This window comes from Haliaeetus albicilla, chromosome 9 (genome assembly GCF_947461875.1).
Source record: "Haliaeetus albicilla chromosome 9, bHalAlb1.1, whole genome shotgun sequence".
NCBI lineage: Eukaryota > Metazoa > Chordata > Aves > Accipitriformes > Accipitridae > Haliaeetus > Haliaeetus albicilla.
The window spans coordinates 43,706,638-43,727,352 of NC_091491.1; the positions used below are offsets into that span (position 1 = coordinate 43,706,638).

At 46.2% G+C, this 20,715-nt stretch overlaps 1 protein-coding gene across 3 annotated transcripts; it reads right to left on the reverse strand.

Moving 5' to 3' along the window:
- Nucleotides 1–1,610: 1,610 nt before the first annotated feature.
- LOC104321192 (arylacetamide deacetylase) lies at nt 1,611–17,780 on the reverse strand. 3 transcript variants are annotated; one of them, XM_069792967.1, is made up of 5 exons: nt 17,751–17,780; nt 5,445–5,667; nt 5,129–5,198; nt 4,604–4,775; nt 1,611–3,465 (listed from the first exon to the last, which is right to left on the reverse strand). In XM_069792967.1, the coding sequence occupies exons 2-5, from the start codon at nt 5,638–5,640 to the stop codon at nt 2,857–2,859; spliced, it is 1,047 nt and encodes a 348-aa protein (XP_069649068.1). In that variant the 5' UTR covers nt 5,641–5,667; nt 17,751–17,780; the 3' UTR covers nt 1,611–2,856. The 3 variants fall into 3 exon arrangements, with proteins under 3 accessions (XP_069649068.1, XP_069649066.1, XP_009922085.1); XM_069792965.1 differs by lacking the exon at nt 17,751–17,780 and adding an exon at nt 16,001–16,297; XM_009923783.2 differs by lacking the exon at nt 17,751–17,780 and adding an exon at nt 13,522–14,113.
- Nucleotides 17,781–20,715: the final 2,935 nt, after the last annotated feature.

A 20,715-nucleotide genomic window follows, 5' to 3' on the forward strand; every position in this document is an offset into this window, starting at 1 on the left:
TCCCATCGGGATGCTGCTGGCTAAGCCATGGCCTGATGATGGCAAGGCTGAGCCTTGTCTTTTACTATCAAACACCAAATTTCACTCCAGTGAAATTTCACTCTGTCCTCTCAATCAAGTCTTTTTCTGTCATTTATATGGAAGAGAATAAAGCAGCCTATAAGACTCAGGGCAAGGATCACCAGTAGTGAAAGGCCAGCTCGGTTCACCCCACTAGCACTTACAGCATTGGAAATATTGGAAATACCCTACCCCGGGGAATGTTCTTGTGGACACGACCCTAGTGCCATATAGCAAGTCAGGCCTAAGGTGTTACTGAGGCAAAACCCCAAACCCCTGCTTCCTCAGGAATACCAAGCTGCTGTTAATTCCAAATGAGGCAGAAATAAAACTCCAGTCAAGCTGTCTGCTGCCAGCAGATGGGAGCCCACTCCCATGAGTGGGAGCCGGGACCTGCCAGCAGCGCTTTGGAGAGCACCGTGGGAAATAACTTCCCAAATACACCGGGAGCTTGTGCGAGCACGCACATGTCCTGAGGATGTGCAAACATGCAAACACATTGCACTGCTGTGCATGGGGGTTATACGAGATGCTTTTTAACCCCATGGTACAGGTTATGCTTTGTACACTGGAAGTAAGGCACTCACCCTTTCAGGACTGGATTCAGAAGCAGAGAAACAGAAGGCTCCTGCCGCAACAGCTAAAGCCGGTTTTCTGAGCCCGTCTCCTGGGGGGAGCAGGAGCCCCTGCCCAGCCGTCCCCACAGCCAGGCTCCGCTCCCTACTGGTCTCCATCCCGAGCGCAAGCTTCAGCATCCTTTTGGTGATAGAAGACACCTACTCAACCACTTCTGTTTCTCTCCTCAACAGCCCCAGCCAAACATTACTAAGTATTCACATCAACGGTAATGGCAGAAGGAAAACACCACCTCCTCGGGTCCGGTCCCGGTGGTTTGCAATAGCTACCGCATGTACTAAAGCCAACTTGTCATTCCTTTCCAAGAAACTGGGTACGTGAGCATGGCAGTACACTCCCCCCCGCCATTCCACCAGCAGGAAACAAAACTTCGAGGCACAGAGAAGGGGAAGGGAAAAAAAAAAAAAAAACAACAAAAACAAAACCCTAAACCCTGGAGGGCGCAGGTTGAAATTTGAACTGGCTAATTGAGACACACCAGGTGAACCAAGGTGACCCTCCTGGCTGCCAGGATTAAATGCCCACAGGTGGGATTCAACAGCAGTATAAAGGGGGTCTGGCCAGAGGACATGGGGGAGTCAGTCCTCCTTGGAGCAGCGGGTCTGCAGTTGGGGATCCCCCTTGGGTCGGGGCACTGCCCAGAGTAACTCCTCAAGGGAGAGAGCCCTCAGCTTTTGGATGAGCGATATGCACGTTTTGAGTCATCACTTTTAAATCTTTAGGGTTCTTAAGTCAGCTGTGTAGTATTAATTCTCTTTACATCATTGAGCCTGTGGTTTTATAAAATGTTACTGGACTTCTAACTAACTGTTACTGAAGAATAAATCTGAGTTTTAACACCTGTTGGATTTGGTTATGCGTGCATCCGTAACAGTGAAGGACAAGTAGTACATTGCATTGGAATCAAAGACAAGTTTAATTTTTATATTCAATTTATTAAAGATGAAAAAGAACAGGCTGTACACACACTCAGGAAAAAACAAACCAGAATTATTGAAGATTCGGTATCTTTCATGCAAAAGAAAAAAGCAGGATGCTAGAAGTACGTGGTTGTGGTGTGCTGTCATCAGTTTAAAACCAACAGCCAACCAATATGTGCATTAACCATTCAAAATGTTTAGGGTTTATATTTAATACACAAAACATTTATATAGAGGATATTTGTTCAAGACTGACAGCTGAATTGTGTTTCTTTTTCAAGCCTATAAAGCTACTAAGCTGATTTTACTTTTAAAAATTCATATGTAAAAACTGCTAAACAATTTTAAGGATAATTAATTAGAACATAACTTATTTAATAAGTAGAGCATAAAACATACAGCAGTGCTACTGTAAGGTTAGGACCTTCACAGTCTTCCCTTATCTGATGAATATCCAGTGCTGTTTTGTTACATTATTTCCTTCTAGTAGAGGGATTAAAGAAAGTGATTACCAAGTAAGACAGGTGCTTTTTAAAACAAACAAACAAAACCAAAAAAACCCCAAATATTTGCATTGTTACAGCCATCCCACACAGTTTTCAAGCACTTCCCTCGAGCTGTGCTGGAAACGGCCAACAGCACAACCCCAGCAGCCGCCCACGATGGGCAGGGTTTCGCAAGCGGCTTCGTACTTGGTGAAGTCGGGTCCCCGCGCTCTGCTCGCCCCATCGCAGCAGCGGGGCCGCACCGACACGTCCCACGGGGCAAGGGGACGGGGGGCAAGCGGCCAGCGCGCACCTCCTACGTGCACGCGGTGACCTTGCCCATTTGCACAAGCCTGCGATGCGAAGACAGCACAATAGGAAGAAAGAAGAGGCGACCGACACGAGACATCGAGTCCCACACGCTGTGCCAGCTGGGGGCTTGGAGGAGCTCAGGCAGCGTGCAGGCAGGGTCGGGCACACCGACCCTTCTGTCTGAGCCAGGAGAGAAAGCCCAGGGCAGTCCCAGCAGTTCATGGGGTTCTGAACTCAGACAACAGCACTGAAAGAACACTTAGGTTAGAATCAGACCGATTTTTCCTGCCAGAGATGATGAGAAACACTGCAATCCAGACACTGCAGGGCAACGCAACAGAGATGGCAATCACGGCGAAAAACTCACGTAGCTCCTGTTCTCCCACGCTCCTCAATCGCACCCAGCGAACGCGAGCCAGGCATACTAGAGCAACGCATTCAACTCATAGATTCTCATTTAACCACTCAACGTACCTGTTCAACAGCCGATACCCTACAGCTAAGTTGGCCGGACCCAACACAAACATCATCACCCCATGAAAGGCATCCTTGGCATGGTCATGCGTGACGGGAACGCCCGCTGCCTGGAGGCGCCCAGCGTACATGACGCCGTCATCCCGCAGGACATCGTGCTCGCAGGTGAGGACGTAGGTGAGGGGCAGCCCACGTAGCTGGGCATCGCTCGCCAGCAGCGGGGCCGCCCTCGGATCCAGAAACCCCGGGTACTTCTCCGCGAGCTCGGAGCTTCCGTAGGTGGGACTGGTGTAAACATAATCTTTCTTCAGCTCTTCAGGCAGCAAATTGCTCCAGTTTACAAACTGAAATAAGTGGCTCGATTCAACTGGGACATGCCTGTTGGAGGCCATCGCTTCCCTGAGAGATGAATCAGAAGTGAAATATTCACTCCAGAACTTGACCATAAGCAGCCTCGGTAAAATGGGCTTGTTTTCATTTTCTCGGTAAGATGGCAAATTCAGGTCAAGGGTTTGAAGAGCAGGGTAAAGCAAAGCTTGGACTTTGAGTTTAGTTTTGACGTCAGGGTCCTTTAACAGCTGTAGAAGAAAGCAGACATAATTACGAAAAGTCAGTTAGAAAGTGTTGGTTCTCCCACACTGACAGATGATCTTAAAAGTAAGGAATTAACACACATACATTACAATATAAGCAAAATAAGATTATCAATAAACCCATGATAGATTAATTTAAAGATATTCTAAATTTATAGGCAGGTCACCTAAAGCAACATGTTGTGTTAAAAATTCTCAAACAAATATAATTTCATTTTATTTCTTATGTTGAAGGATAACAACTTTAGGGAGATTCTTTTTGAAGCATTGATACTTTCAGATGTAGTAACAAATGCTTTTTCTATAACTATAGAAAATTTCTATTCTTATAGCTTAAAAATTACAGGTTTCTGAGGTTCCTTTAATCATTTCACACAATTCAGAGCTTATCCATCTGCTGGGTTTTTTAGCCTGGAGATGTTGGAGCCCAAACTACAATTCTGTGCATTTTAGACATGGGAAAAATAAGATGTGATAAACTGAACACTGACATTTCTTGTATGTCATCCTTTTTCCCTCTTCACTAATAAACTTCCATCTTCTCCCTCATCTTCTGCCTTCAGTATCCACAGCAAATTCACAACCTTTCCAAGTAAGATTCATTACAATCCAAATAACTTCTCAAGAGAGCAACAACATCACACTGACTTTATTTAATAAACCAGAGTGAGAAGTGCTAAAGGCAGTGAACTGTGTGTGATTAAATGACACTGGAACATTTAGACTTTTTTTTTTTTGCTGCTATTTACATCTATATGAGTCAAATTGCTACAATTCCCTTTTCAAACAACATACCTAAACCAGCCCAAACATGCTTAAGGATGGAGTGATATATGCCAAAATTATAGGGCAGAGCACCTTTTTTTAGGGTATAAAGGTTTGGAAGCCATCATAGCTACTTTGATGCCATGAAATGGCTCAAGTAAATTTGCTTGCCTGGAAGCTCAGAGCCCTCACACAGTCCTGCAGGCTGCGTGACATCCTGTGTACATGGACCACAAGAGATATTTGGGAGGTACACTTGCTTCGAGTAGAGGTTTTTGTTAGTCTCTTGTAAGTGTTCATGAAATGACAAAAAAAAAATATCGAGCTAGCAAACCAGATTTTTTTTTTTTTTTTTTACCTGTTGTGCCACAGCTGCAGCTAAGTTGCCACCTGCGCTGTCTCCTGCCACACAGACCCGATCTGGGTCCACCCCATACTGGGAGAGGATGCTGCTCTGGAGGAAGAACTTCGTTACCGAATATACATCTTCAAACTGAACGGGAAAATGGTATTTAGGTGCCAACCTGTAACTGTTAGAGGCAAGCAGAAATGTGTCACTTCCTGCTATTAATGAAGAGAAAGGCTTGCTAACATCTGCCCTAGCTGGTGAATGTTTATTATTTTCTGTGCCCAGAGAAATGGGAACTATCTCTCTGTCCTGGAGGAGCAGGTATTTTATTACCCACCCAACTTCATAAAGCAATATCTAAAATAACCACCAACCACAATTCATCCTTGACAGGTTTTGGTTTTGTTTTTCTTTACTTAAAGCTAGCAGGAAAGCACATGATCAAAAAAAAAAGATATACTCAAAATTAGATTAATTGAAATAGATTAATTTATTCCAAACCCTCATCCCATCTAGAAGGAGAATCTCTCTTACTTGACTGATACCACGACAGCATTTAACCTGTTTGAAGTCCACCTTGCCAGATGATCATAGGGTTTCATGCCTGAAATTAAATGGGTCACTTAGAATATGCTCCCGTACATTTGAGAACAGACACTTACACAACAGCACGTTCCTCTTCGCAGAAGATTTCAGGTGACTTTCCGAAGCCGCCACCTGGTTTTAACTGGCGAAATACCAGTTCCCTGACCCTCTCTGTGGCAACTCCCATAAAACAAAAAGGCAGCACTTCACGGGAGCCGTTGAGATCTTCCATACGGACCCCTGGTACTGACACAGAAGAGCTTACCTGCGTGTCCTAGGGACCATCCTCCGCCATGGAAGTAGACCACCGCCCTTCTCAGCCCATCAGACGCCTTTCTGGGCAGGTACAGACGGACGGCCACGTCGCTGAACTCCGTGTCCATCACGGTGACGTTTTCATCAGACGTGGGTGCGACGTACTCAGCCACTGTGATCAGCATCAGAGTTTCCATGTAGTGCATCAGACCCAGCCGATCAGCAACCTCAGCCTAAAGCCCAAGACAAGGGAAAACAGTATTTTAAACACAGCCTGAGTTACTCTCGGAGATTACATTTCCATAAAGCCATTTGATACTCTGTACAAGTCTGTAAATTTGCTGTAGAAGCCGCCAAGCCAAACGCTGCTGACTCGGAGGAGGCACTGTCACACGGTCACACCGTCCAGCCTGAGCTCTCCAACGCCCATCGCTCCCGTGCGAAGCTCCGTGGCGGTGGCTGGAAGGCCACCCAGGGGACACCACCACTTCTTGCTACGACAGCAACTGGAAGCACAGGCGTGGAGGACAACAAGGACACAACAGAGGATGCGGAAGAAAGCAGAATCAGCTGAAGCCTCCCGAGAGCCAGGATGAGGGTCTGCTCAATGAGTCGGGCATCCTCATCTTTCCAGACAGTTACCACAAAACCGAGCAATAGCTGCTCCGGTGATGAACTCCAGAAGCAAAAGCAGCCAGTACTTTCAGGATGCCAAGGACACTGGTGGCACAAATACAAGGATATAGCAATTTGACTTCAAGATGCACAATAATTGTCAATGATCAGTTCCATGGCATCAGGCAAAGAGCATCGTTTAGAGATGAGTACCTTACATTATTAAAAGGAAATGTTTTCTCTACTTTGAGACATTAAGAAGACAGAATTATATTTTTGCCACTTTACCACAGTCCAGCTCTGTTTAATTTCTTTGGTTTACACGTAACAATTCCATTAGTTACATACCTCTACATTTCTCTACATAATGAAGCGCTCCAACTGAATAGCAGAATGAGAGTTGTTTTTATTGTCCGTTCCACGCAGTCAGCGGATGAGAAAATTTCATCACACTAGATGTGCCAATATACCTTCCGAACCTACGTCCGGCACCATCATCCTTGAGGGGGATCCAGCTTTGTCCGAGTCATGCAAATGCTTTCTTTACATTGCTTTGACATTTCACAATAAAAAGCTAAAAATAACCTGCCACTGATGTTCTCATTTCCGCCAGCCCTCTGCCCGTGAGGCAGTTCCCTGTTGAACGAGCTGACAGAACAGCTCTGCTGTGGCATCACCGCAGTGGCCCAGCGCTGGCTCCAGCCCGACTCCGACCGAGGACGATCCCAGTGACTCCCTGACCTGGAGAGAGACTCCACGGGACCAGGAGCAGCATCCTCCAGGAGGGAAAATAAGGACGACGCTAACCAGGATCTCCATCTGCCTCCTATGTGCAGTAGTCTGGGGGTCTTAAAAAAAACCCCACCCATAGGGTTAACTTTTTTAAAAGGTTCTTTTTCCCCAGATATCTTGAATCTACCCCAGCAGTACAGCAGCACTGGAGCCCCAGCCCTTCGCAGCCCTCCGAGGGGAGGGAGCAGGGGAGGCCACTGGTGCCCCTGGGCATGAGAGCTATGTAAAGAGCAGGGAAAACTTTCCCAATGGACTCCACAGAAATCCCTGTCAGAAGAAGTGATGTTGTTCAGGGAGTTCAGAACCAAGGAAGCACTGATTTTTAATGCTGTTAAAGCAGTCTCCTTTGAAATTCACGTTTTAAACATTTACTATGAAATTCTATGGTACTAAATAAGATTACAGTTATTCTAAGATGAATAAAAAGAAAACAAAAACCAAACCCTAGCAAGTAAACCTGCAGGTGAAATGCAAGCTCTGAAGATTAATATTTGGCAGCTTTGTCTCTCTGACGTCACAACAATTTACACAGATTAAGGCATTTCAGGATCCCTTTCTCTCACAGGCTATTTTAAGCCTTGAACATAAAACTTTTTTTAAAAGTTGTGTTAGCTTTCATTATGCTGAGTCTTTGGTATGCAAGAGTGAATCCAAGCAAAAACATTTCTAAAGGCATTTGCTATGGACTGTGCTAGAAATGCAGATCCCAACGCCTCCTTCCAAAACCAGCAGCTCCCCAAAGGAGGCATCAGCTGCCTCGGGGGAATTGCAACAAGTAAAGATGTGACCAGTGCTTGCTTATACATAAGTCTCACTGGCTTTTTTTCCCCTTACATTGGATTAAACTGTGTTTAAAGAAACTTACTTCTCACATCGCTTTTAAGGCATTAGAAACTTATTCTGAAAATACATTAAAAATCTGTAATAGACAACAAAGTGACATTAAAAAAATAATGTCATAGTGACTGGAAGGAAAATAAAGCCTTCATTTTCTATACTGTGAAAGATAGTGTAATGTCGTGGTTTAACCCCAGCCAGAAAACTAAGCACGATGCAGCCACTCACTCACTTCCCCCCTACACCCAGTGGGATGGGGGAAAGAATTGGGGAAAAAGTAAAACTTGTGGGCTGAGATAAGAACAGTTTAATAGAATGGAAAGGAAGAAAATAATAATGATAATAATAACAATAATAAAGTTACAATAATAATAAAAGGATTGGAACATACAAACCAAGTGACATACAATGCAAATTGCTCACCACTCCCTGACCGATGCCCAGTTAGCTCCTGAGCAGCGATCCCCCCAGCCCATTCCCCCCAGTTTATATACTGGGCATGACATCATATGGTACAGAATACCCCTTTGGCCAGTTTGGGTCAGCTGTCCTGGCTGTCCCCCCTCCCAACTTCTTGTGCCCCTCCAGCCTTCCTGCTGGCTGGGCACGAGAAGCTGAAAAATCCTTGACTTGGTGCAAACACCACTTAGCTACAACTGAAACCATCAGAGTGTTGTCAACATTCTTGTCATCCTAAAGCCAAAAACATAACACTAGAGCAGCTACTAGAAAGAAAATTAGCTCTACCCTAGACAAAACCAGGACATGTAAATACCTATTTAAACAAAAATTTAGCCACATTAGAGACTGACTGTGGGTAGAGGTGTGATCTCAGTCCCGTGAAATGCCAGCAGTGTGAGGAACCCCTATCATGTGTAGCCTCCTTAAAGCACAGTATGCTACGGCACTGGGCTGCTGGAGCTACTTGCACCTAGAAGGTAAAAATAGCATGGACTGCTTCATGATTTGGGACCATTATATTATCTAATTCCTAATGATATATTAAGGAATGGGGGGCAGGGGGGTATATTTTGTTTATTTTTTTAGATGATGGAAAGGTATGAAGAATACAACTTCAAATTTGCTTGAAAGCCATTTGCTATCTGACTTGCTGAAAGTGAACTAAGGGCTTAGATTTCTAGTTCATTTCAAGCAAAATTGGAAAAATTTTCAAACTAATTTGCATACTACATTTCAGTTTATAGCATGCACCACTCTGGTGCATAGTCTAGTTAAACACCCCAAAAATTAAGAGCTGACACTCTGTGATAATAAAAGCACTTTTCTAAATTTCAGGCCACTGTACAATTCTTTGAACAGGCATAAACAATCCTGTAATTGCACTGACACAACTCTGATCAGAATGCTTGGTTTGGAAGATAACAGAATTAACAGCAGGCCCAAGTTTATTAATCTGATTGGAACTCTTTAGTAAAACAAACGCTCCCGTGACTGTTACTAGCGCAGTGTTATCAATTACTCAGAAAGGAAAGCGTGATGGGAAATGCCCAACATTAACATCAGGGTTGCTGGTTTGTGCACGCACGGACGTGCACGCTCAACATTTTGTGTGGGTCATTTCCACAGCCTGGGCTCCAGGTCGGTGCCCTGCCTGCACCAGCACAGCCGTGGGGACGGAGCAGGGCTGTGCTGGGAAAAGCCACCGCCGGCTCCTGCGCCCGCTGCCGGCACCGGCACCTCGGCTCCTTCGTAAGCGCTCCCAGCCATAGGGGATGTGACCCAACTTCCCCCACAAATCTCGTAACTGCCTCATCACATACCAATAGAGAAGATTAACTAACAAAACCAAGTTCTTAACATGTTATCTGAAGGTGAAAAACAGATTAAACTCAAAGCAGGCTTGAGTCTAATACGAAAGAAAATAGCCCAGCCTAGTGCAGAACCTGTCGGAAGTTTAGCTTTCCGAGAGATGCTTTATTCTTCCCAGGAAGAATGTAAAACAAACACACAACCCACACACACTTTAATTGATCACCTCTTGAAAGGTACAACATCTGGCATTCAGGGTTTGATGTTGTAAATCATACAATCTAACCCTGCTTGGTTTGCGTTTTTAAATTTTTTTTTCTTTGAATTATATTTAAATCAACTGTTTAATCATCTTCTCAATATAACGTACTTTTTCAGAAGTTAGAAGAAAAGAGAATACAGCTAAGACCTTACTGACAGTACTTGACAGTGATTGCCACCATATTTAAGAGTCACCTCTCTGAAGGCTTGGACCAAGCGATGCTGGGAGCTCTGCCAAACCCTCTGGTTTGGAATCGAGATGAAGACAAACGGGCTGTAACTGGCACACTGCGCAGAAGGAAAACACAGGTCCTTGTCATAAGCCCAATGAAGACAAATACGTACACATGCCAAAATGGCATCGCTTTATCCACAGTGATTACACAGTTTACATAAATATTTCTCAGCTGTTGTATTTCCCCTGAGGATTAGCATCTTGAAAAAATATATAGGGCAAAGCGAGTTCTGCTGTAATTCCACTGAGATTGTGGAACTCCCCTGCAGTGGGAGGAGTTCCCTCAGCCTCAGGACTGAGGTTTTTTCAATACTCTGAGCTGTTTTTTCCACAAGTGGACATTTTACATTGTGAAAAACCACTAGTCTACTGCCTGTGGTTTCAGGGCCATTATCATATAAAAACAAACGGAAATCATACCCTTGTCTGAAAGATCTCATTGTCCGCGATCTGAGATTACTTACTCTTACAGGCTAAGAGTAAAACCAACCACTTTGGGGTTTTGTGTTCCTTGTGCTTTGGAAAGCATTTTCCACAGTCACTTTCTCTGTCTTCCATAGGAGAGGCATGGCAGCAATGACCAAAAAAAAAAAAAACCCAAACCCAAACTGTCCTAAGGGGAAGGGAGCCCCAGCTGTGCCTTGGCAGGCAGAGAGCCCAGCACTGCTTTCAGCAGTGTATTTATCTGAATGGGCAATAGTTCAGACAGAGGCACCCCTCCAGGTGAAGTTTTCCATCAGCTGAACACGAACATGGGCAGTTTGCGAGTGGGGCTGTAAGGGGCTCCAATCCCGATTTGACTGCTGCTGAGGATCCAGGCCAAGGACAGAGGAAACTTTGGGAGGATTTCGCAGAACTGCAGCCAGGGAAAGGTTCAGCTAGGAAGAAAGATGTTTTATGCATTTTATACTTTCTTCATGCGTTTTATCTTAGACTGTGTGCACATGGCACTTCCTGAAAATGCATGAAAAATTTTGTGCTTAAGCACCACAAACTGGCCAGTTTATTCTTAGAGGCTATTTACCAGCTAGAGAGCATGTGCATGCGAGACATAATAATATAAACATGTGAACAGAGACATTCCCAGCCTCCCTTCTGCGATGAGATGGGTATGAAGAGACCCTCCAGCACACCGCAGCTGGGCGCACCGGCAAAACCAAGCACGGCTGCAATCCCCCACAGGCTAACCCCGGGCAAGGCTTAACGGCAGCCTCTGACCAGTCTCCGGAGCCCCTCGGCACTCGCTGCCATGCCCGGCAGAGACTTGGAAAACAGCCTGGGACTGGCAGAGTTACTCATCCAGACCAGGAAACCCAAAATCGGAGAAAATCTTGCACCATTTGGCTCTGAAGCTGGAGAGCTCCCCAGGACATACTAAAGCAAAGATGAAGATGGAGGACAGAGATTTGCCATTTCCTGGCTTTCTTGGCATGTCTTTTTGGGAGCTTGGAGAGGACCCTCTTGCTCAGGAGTGTTTGAGGGTGGCAGTATTATTTCCTTTTTTTCAAACCAACATCAGGGAGTCAGAAAGACTAAAATAGGGTCCGGTCCGCAAATTTAGACCTACTATTAAGTGATTATAAATTGTTGCCCTATAATCGGATCACCGTTCAGAACGTATTTAGGACACTTTAGAGCCATCTCAAATCTAATTTGCACCAGTGCAGCTCCAGGGAAGCTATCTTCATCAGAGTCCCTTTGGATTACGGTTCTGCACGAGATCAGAGCACCGTTACAAAACACGCTTGCTCCACACCACTGCCGCATAACGGACTTGGCAGCCGATGCAACAACCGCAAAAGACACAACTCCATGTTAAAGTGAAAACACACAATCCTCCAACACTGAAAGAAAACACTTCTGCTTGCTAAGCACTGCTGTGCTGAAGGCTACAGGTCTGACCGAGTGAGCAGACACAAGGTGTTCCTGGGGAAACGAGGTATCTGTGCACATACCCTCCTTGCAGGCTACCTCCGAAAGGAGATTTAAGAGGGGAAGAAGCAAGGCGGCACATCGGAAGCGCAGACTACAGTTTTCTTTCTCACCACTTCGTCATCTCCCACCATTCAGACCTCAAACCGCAAGATCAAAACAAGCAAGGAAGCAGCAAAGAGTCCACGAGTAAATACGCACGCACAAAACCCCAGTCGTCCCCCCTCCTTCTGCTGGTTGTACAGACCTAACAAGTGGTCTCCATGGCAAACAAAGGCTGTGTGACGCAGGGATGGCTCTGGAGATGGACAGTAGCTTTGAGATACTGTCCAGAAGTGTGATGTATAGGAGACATCCCAAGAAAACATGCACCCTTGCCTCCACCAGAAAAATTGTAAACAGGTGGCTTCCACAGACTTCTGAAAATCATACCCACTGCGTTTTAACTGAAACAACAAAAAAGGCAAAATCCCAAACTCATGCACTTTGGAGCAAACAGCCTGCGTGTTTGTGCCTGCAGCAGACAAGCCTTTCAGCAACATCCCTCAAGCAAAACTAAAAACCTCTCTCCTGGCTCCTTAGACCCTCCTTTCAGTATGTTTTATGGTGGAAGAAAAAAAAGCAGTCACAAAATGTTTGTAGCCACCCAGAAAGAGGTCTGCAACACCCAGCCCTTCTCCTTCCCTCTAAACCTTCAGCTTTGACCTTGTTTTTAGATCTCAGCTACGTTGCTGCAGCCACCATTGTATATTAAGTACAGATTGGATTCAAAACAGCTCCCAGTTTAATGTACTTAAGAGGTGGGAACTACAGCACTGTCATTTATGCGTGGTGTGCAGCCTCACAGATTATTTACATATGTTTGAAATGGCTGTATAACATGACTGAAATGAAGCAGAAGCCAGGGATGTAGTGTATATATAAAAATAGCATGGAAAGACATAAGGACTGCGTTGTCAGTAAATATTGCCATATAACTACAGACAGGGTATACCACTGCCTTTCCAGACTGTGACATACGGTTCCGTGCTGCTTAGCTAGATACCATTTTTTGGTAGGCAAGATTTTAGTGGTATTAAAAAAAAAAGTTATATAGAGAGAGAGCATGTGCTTAATTTCTACATGCTTTAGCATTATCACCCCTATAATTAGCTTTGTGTAGTTTTTAGGCTCATTCTGTCAGTAGATTTCTACAAAACCACAGAAATCAATAGTATTTAAGAAGTGCTCTAGTTTTCCCTTCTCTGACACCCAATACAATACTTTCGAGGAAACTCAATGTACAGGTTCTGAGAAACAGGAAAGATACAAGGAACTGCAAAGGATCGTAAAGCAAAATAAACTTGTTTACACTTGTCTGTGCATACGTATCACATTTCCAGTTACTCTGAATGTCCTTTTTTCAAGATTGCACAATTAAGTCTTTTCTGTTTCCTTATAGTCATAGTTACAGTAAGTTTAATGCTGAATTTCAGACACTACTGTCCTTTGCTTAGTATATTACCATATAGATATATTATTGGATGTATGTATGACACGTATATATTGCCATATCTCTATTAGCCACAGAGGCACCGAGAACACCCTCTGCTCCGTAGCTCTCTCCCCCAGGCCAGCCCCGTACCAAGCCCAGCACCAAACTCACCAGATGCCCCATGGCCCTGAAGGCAGCCGTGATAAACATCACTTTCCAGGGCTCCTCAAGGTCCTCAGGAATGGGGGTGTAGATGTAGTAAGCAAGGAGGGCAGAGGCGAGGAAGAGGCACAGCAGCTTGGCTCCCATGTCTACGGGCACACCTCCTCCCAGAGCGACTGGATTAAGTGCTCCCACTGACTCGTAAGAGCTCCAAGCCAGCACACGCACACAGGGCAAAGTTAATCCTATGTTTTGTTTGGGTCCTGGCCAGGAGGTGATTTCTCATCAGGTCACCCGGAGCAGAGGTTACTCTGTTGTGCAGCTCCGAAGAAAACATGTTTCTTCGGCAAGGAGTTCGGGCGCTCGGAGCCAACCGAGCCAGCGCTGCAACCCCAGATTAAACATCGGGGGTCCTACACCCCCATCGCCCTCTTTGCTGCATTTGGCAGCAAGAGCCAGCAGGAGGGCTCAGGAGAAAAGAGGCAGATGAAAAATAAGGAACAGAATGTGACCTGTGAACCGAGGGCTGCTGCAAGGTGACACTTAAATGCAAAAAGATATATTGAACATTTAGGAGCTCTTAGCTGCTGCTTCATAATGCAGCTGCTGAAACACAGCCCAGCTTAGAGATACCCAGCAGGATCAGACTACAGCAGCACGTAACCCGCTGTCATTTCTCAAGCAATAACAAGCACCTCCTGCTTTGGCAAAGCGCACCCTTTGTCTGGTACTAACACACCAAACCAGTTGCACAATAACAGGTTTGGCAGAAAAAACAACGATCTTTTACAGGGCTTCTGGTTAATATTTGAAAGATCGGATTTAATTGCCACTATTCTCAGGGTTAAGAGACTTCTATGCATTTCCCAGAGGCAACCACTTCGGCACAGGATAGACTCATAAACAGGTAGTAATAATTCCACTAAGGAAACACAAGCACTGGCACACACACACAGGAGGGGTAAAAAAGAACAGCTGCAGCATCAAGAACCCTGCTTTATAGATAAACTGAAAAAGTAAGAAGTTCAATTAAAATTTGAGTTATTTCTTTTACTAAAGTTTTACCAACTGCAAAGAAGCACTGCCACTTGTTCACTGAGCAGCCCTTGGGGATGGAGCATCCTTTGGAGGACCAGAAAGCATGAAGCATCACAGAAGACTGAAAGCTGAACCGTGTGTCACCAGCCCAGATGCAGAGAAGGAGGCAGCTTTAGACAATCTATCAAACAGTTTCTTTACTTAAGTTCTGAGCACCTCCAAAATATTAAGGAGTTTTAAAAATCCAGTTGTGCTATCCTCCTCAGCCAGGACGGGACACCTTGTTTAGCCCTTCTGCAGCATAACAGCTGGTCAAAGCCCAACATTCTTGACACCACTCCAACCAAAACCAGGAGAACACACACCTCTCTGGTCTCTTTGCCTGTCCTGGAGGCCAGTGCCAGGTGCTGGGAGAGGGGCAGGTGAATCCAGCCCGATGGAGGTGAGGTTGCCGTGGCCCCATGCCCAGGGTCCAAGGAGCAGCAAGGCTGAGCCTGGGTTCCCAGCTGGTGTACAAGCACGCACTCACACGCGTGTACACGCAGGGCTGGGCATGCAGATCAGCAAACCCCATCTTCTCTTTTCTACAGCTCAGATCACCCACTTCTCAGGGGCTGGCTTCAGAGGCTGAGAAGCAAAACACAGATAAAGGAGCTGCATTTCAGGCAAGAGGGGAAGAGAAGGCACAGCCCAGTGAAAAGCAACGGAGGACGAAGCCCTGTCCTCCCTCTGTCCCTCCCCAGGAGCGACATGAGCTCTCAGGACAGCTTGCTCTGCCTGACCACCACGTGCTGTTTTGGCACTGGCAAGCAGCATCGAGGAAGACGTGGCCAGACCTGAAGCTGCCACAAAACTGGTCTTTATTTTGTTGCACTTCAGGAACGCTTCACTCTTCTTCCATGCCAATCTCCAGCTGAAGCATGGCTGTGCAGTTACAGCACGTACTATGCACTGTCCTTGCCCCGAGTTCACCTTTGTCTTCGGCAAGAGCTCACAGTGCTTAGCCTTCAGAGGCCAACATCTCATCTCCTGGCAGAGCCAGCCCTCCTGCCCTCCAGTGAACTGCCCCAGCAACCTACCCTAATTCACAGTGATACTTGATAAAGAGAATAATAAATTGAATTCACCATTTACCCAAGGCAATCCTAAAGCATCCACTTCAATACGGAAGCGCCCGTATCATCACAATTTTATTAGAGCTCTTTCAGTAGAGGGGACCAGCTGAGACAGCACAAGACCCCTCTCAAACAGGGGGATGGGGTGCCAAATGAAACGTGAACATTAAAATCCAGATCAATTCCATGGAGCAATTACCCTTCATGTTACGCCCCAACGTCTGGCCTCCACACTGCTGTTGCATTTCAGAGCCCTGCACCAGCACCCACCACTGCCAGTTTGCCATCACATCACATACTCTCCCACTACCTACTGCTTTTTAAAGCAAACAAACCTTGTTTTGCTCTTCTTGCATATAGAACACCAACAAAAAGAGTCATGCAGCATGTGCTCCTTCCTATCTTCTGCATTTTCATATATTCCAAGCTACTGGTGTTTCAGAAAATAAGGAAAGAAAAAAAATTAATGTAAACTTAAGTGGACTAAAGCCAGGGTTAACTGCAATGGCAAGAAAAGCAGTCTGAGCATAGCCCTGCCCAGAGCCAGCATCCCCTGCAGCCACAGCCGTGTGCTCCATGACACAGACGACTGCGGTCAGGATTGCCTGCCACTGCGTATTGCACAGCCATGGAAAGACTTGCCCAAATTAGCTCAGACACTGACCTGCTACCTCAATACATCAGCCCTGCTAAAAATAAGTATTGCAACATCAGATGGAATTTTCAAGCTGTGGTTTGGAAAAAAGAAATATGTGGGCTTATAACTTACATCTGTTTGTAACGGCCATACCTCTTCACCTCTGTTCTGCTCCTATTGCATTTCTAGTTACTGCACTCTCACAGCATTACTGTGAAAAAATCATCCAGGTCAACCAAGTTCTGCTCAAACAGACCCCGAGGAAACAGCTTGTTTTAGGAAAACACACCAGGAAATAAACCTCTTCAAAGCAGAAAGCATTTGCAAGGCTTTTTAGCAAAAAAAGTATTGTCTAACCTAACTGGGAAATAATTGAGTATAACCTGGCTGTGACTCAGCCCTTAATATAGTCCAAAATGTAAGATCTAAACAAACAATTGATCAAAGACTGTAGTACAATCCTCTTATCCACATTTAAGGCTGCTGTTGTCTATAGGATCTATTTCTAGAGAAAAAGAGAGATATTTAGGTAAAATCATTAGTATCTGACTTACTACAAAATAATTCTTTTTCCTTGTCTGTTAGTTCAGGTTCAGTAGCTGTACTAGGGTCCTTGGGCTCAGGGTTAAGGTACAGCCCTAAAGCAGGAGTACAGAAGTGCCTTACATCACACTCTGGAAAGATAACCATGGTCTCATTTGGGAGCTTTTATCAGTGAAATGCAAGAGTACTAGAAGCTTGTTACATTTACGTATCAATCATTACATTTATTTCATGTCTACAATTTAATTCTCTGATTCTTCTAGAACACCAAACGTCCTTGCAGTTTTAAAACATGGGCCACTTTCTTCTACCAGCTGTAGTGTCACTCCTGCAGGTCACCCATACGTACCACTGGGGACACTTCCCACCTCACTCACCCCATCGCTGCCTTGAATTTTCCCTTCAGTTGGTTTGTGGGGTGGTAATTTGCATATCATTTGCATGACCTACATGCACCTCTCCAAGACTGATTGTCTGAATGGCTGTCGTACCCAGAACCCAACCGGGACACGTTTAGCAAGTGATGGATGACGACTCTTGGGTCACACAGGACGGCCTCTTGGGTCACACAGCAGGGTCGCCTGTGACTGTCCTGGCCTGGGGGGCACTCATGGGCATTGGTGGCCCCGACCAGCCTCCCCTGGGACCCCCCCACCCCTGCCCACCACCCGGGGCTCCACCGACGCGCAGCCCTTGCCCAAACTGCGTCCTGGCGTCCTGCACTAGCTGTGGGCTACCTCGAGTGCTGGGCACGTCACTGTCGCGGTGCTCGGTGAAAGCACCCCCTGGGCTGCTGGGATGGTCCCGCTGTTAAAGATAATTTGATCCCGTGATGACTGCAGTGTTTTTATCCGTTGACACCGAGAAGGGTCACGTCTTCACTGAGGTACGGATTAACAGCTTACCAAAATAGCAGCCAAGGGCTGGAAGAGGCACACAGGCTCCACGCCTGAGCAGGTTCGTCACGCTCTGGTTACCCACCTGGGTGGCAGGGGGTCAGGGCATGCCACCCCCCCACGCCTGCCACACTGGGTTGGGGACAGCCGGCCGTCGGCACCCGATCCACCCGGGCAAGGCTCCAGGGGTTAAACGATGGAGACACAGGCCTTGAAAGGGGATGCAGGAAAAAATAGCTACAGCCCCAGGGACAGCCAGCGCGGCAGGGCAGAAACTTGTCCCGTTTTTGTCCCACCTCAGCAGGAGAGGCCAGATGTCCTGGGCACCTCCACCAGCCACTGCCTCTGCTCGCAGCTGTAGCCATCGTATGGGGACAAAAGGAAAGCAGAAATACTCTAGTTAGTTACGCTATACGCCAAAGTGATTTTTTTCATTCTAATACAATATTTTAGGAAATAAACTGAAAAGCCACCGGGAGGCAGTACGGCACTGCAGAAGTTTCCCTTTCCACCAAACAACAGTACTCGAGGGCATTCAAAACCCAGTGAGAAATAACAGGTTCTGTAAGTCCTCTCTCAGCAGGGCAAGGATCAGCTGTGACTGTCACCCAGAGACTCCAAGGAGGAGGGGAAAGGACACAAAGCAACACTGGAGCTAGTAAACACCATCCATGTTTGCCTTCGGTAAAACAAGGATGCAAGCTTGTAGTAAAAAGCAAAAATTTCTTCTTCTGTCCTTTAATACCTCTGATGGACATCCACTGAACGACCAGTATAGTTAGAACAGTGTGGGGCTGAAAATGCTCCTTGAAAGGCAGCAACACCACACCTGCTGTAACCCAGTCTTCATCCAACACAAGAACACACAGTAAACAACAGCTATTTAGGAACCAGCTTAACAATGCAAAACATTAAAGCAAACGAAAGAAAATCCACACCAAACCTAGATATGTAGTTATTAAGTATTTAAGCAATGGATATTTCGTGACTTATCAGGCCATCCGACCCTCAGTGCTAAACTGCTGCATTTTGTTCTGCAACAAACTGAAGTGTTTCAACAGCAAATTGTGCTGCGTCCCTGGTGTTGTGTTTTCCATGGCTCCATTGGCTGCATTTCATACCAACAAGTTCAAGAGCTTCATGGTACCGTACTGCTTGTCCCACCACAATCAAATTCTCTTCCAGCCTTTCCCCAGTAGACTAAAGCGGTTGAGGTTCATGACCTTCACCGTAGGGGATTGAGGCTTCTTAGCACCTCGCCCAAAAGCAAGGAGAAATCTTTCGCATGCCAAACTTCAGCATGTCTGCAAGGGGAGAGAACGAAGGTCTCAAGTAGGGGCACCAGCAGGAGATCAAAGGGTCACCAGGCAGGCAAAGTCCAGAAGGACCTTCACCCGGGGAAGGGAGAAGACCCGCTCCCAGCAAGGGCACTGCGCCCTGGAAAGCCGGGCGTGCTGCTGCTGCCAGCGCCTGGAAGAAGACGTCCCAGCCCTGCTGCTGCGCCTTTCCCTCTTCTGTCCCCAGGTCCCCTGGGAGAGGCACGGTCTTGCCCCCCCCGACCAACCTCACCGTTTGGGGACGCGCCATAAAGTGGGTTTCCCTCGGCCGGGGCACGCGTACCTCAGGCAGGGAGGGTTCAATGGACGGGGGGAAACTCAGCGTGTGGCGGAGGGATCAGGAGGCACCGTCACCCTTGTCACTGCTTCGGGTCTGGGTCTCCAGACCAGAGCTGTCCCTGACCAGCAAATAACTGGAAGGAGGGGTTTGACAGAGATGCGCAAACAGTCAATCTGATAGGAGAGAAAGAGAGAACAGAACAAACTGGCTTGCTTACTTTTTTATATCCTTTTTCTGCCCCAAAAGGCTCCTGCATTATCTCCACCCATTCACTACAAAAAAGGTTTGAAAATTCCAGTTTAGTACTGAATGTACATGCTGGGTTTCACTGGGAATTAAACAGCTTTCAGTTTAATATTCAGAAAATAGTACTATATTTCACATCACTTAACTCAGCTTCAGCCAGTTATTTCTACTTTTATGTCTTTGTTGTTATTATCCATTCTTTTTAATGATGCTTATAGAACTGGAAATTGGCCTGTTTTTATAAAACGAAGAGAGGGCATTCACAAGACGTTTTGTACAAGAGAATTTGGATATTGTTTTTCCATCTGTTGCTTATTACTGAATTGTAAGTTGTATAAATGGAAACAAATGTCTTATCTGAGAATATATTCTTACTCTGAACTGAAAAAAGCAATTCACTGAAACATAAATAAGCTGAAATTTAACACACGCAGTGTTTCTGAGTACATGACAAGTGTATGGCTTGTCTGGCTCATAGTTCACAAACAAGCTTCACCGTGTCTAGGGCACACAGGTGACTCATGGGGGGTTACAAAAGGGACCCAGCCTTGGTCTGCGTTAAGGCCCTGTCCCTCTGCAGAGACGACTCACAGGAGCTGTAGACAGCTTAGCCCTGGGTTGTCTGATAAACCCCAAACTGAACAGGGCAGTGGCTGCACTGTTCAAAGAACCAAAACCTGAACTGAGCCTTGAAATCCCTTAACAAATAGCATGCCCCGAGTCTCAATCCAACGACTATTCAGTTCCCTGAGGAAGCAAGGTGTATCGCCTTCATTTCTACATGCACAGGTCGCGAGAGGACTGCCTGAGAGCAGCCCACAGCGACGCGCACACCACCGCGGGAGCCTGCTGCCTCCTCACCTCCCGAACCCCGCGCTCCTCCCGCTCCGTGCGACCGCAACCCCGGAATCCCGTAAGGAGTCGCTCCTCTGCCTTGGAGGTGACATGGGGAAGCAGGACTGTGAGGGGTGTTTAGCTCATTCCCCCGAAGAAATGAGTCAAATAGAAGTCTGCAGCAAATTATATTCATTTTTTCACTCATCTCATCCATATCTGTTCCTGTCCGAAGTGAAGAAATACACTCAGTGGAGAAAAGCAGCAGAGCTGTTAC

Bases quoted from the DNA above. Each gene is read 5' to 3' on its own strand.
- LOC104321192 (XM_009923783.2), bottom strand. From the start codon at position 13,659: ATGGGAGCCAAGCTGCTGTGCCTCTTCCTCGCCTCTGCCCTCCTTGCT. The intron at 4,776-5,128 runs GTAAGAGAGATT...TGCCTCTAACAG, and splicing joins GCTGTCGTGGTATCAGTCAA to TTACAGGTTGGCACCTAAAT. The intron at 3,466-4,603 runs GTAAAAAAAAAA...TTTCTTCTACAG, and splicing joins CTGCAGCTGTGGCACAACAG to CTGTTAAAGGACCCTGACGT.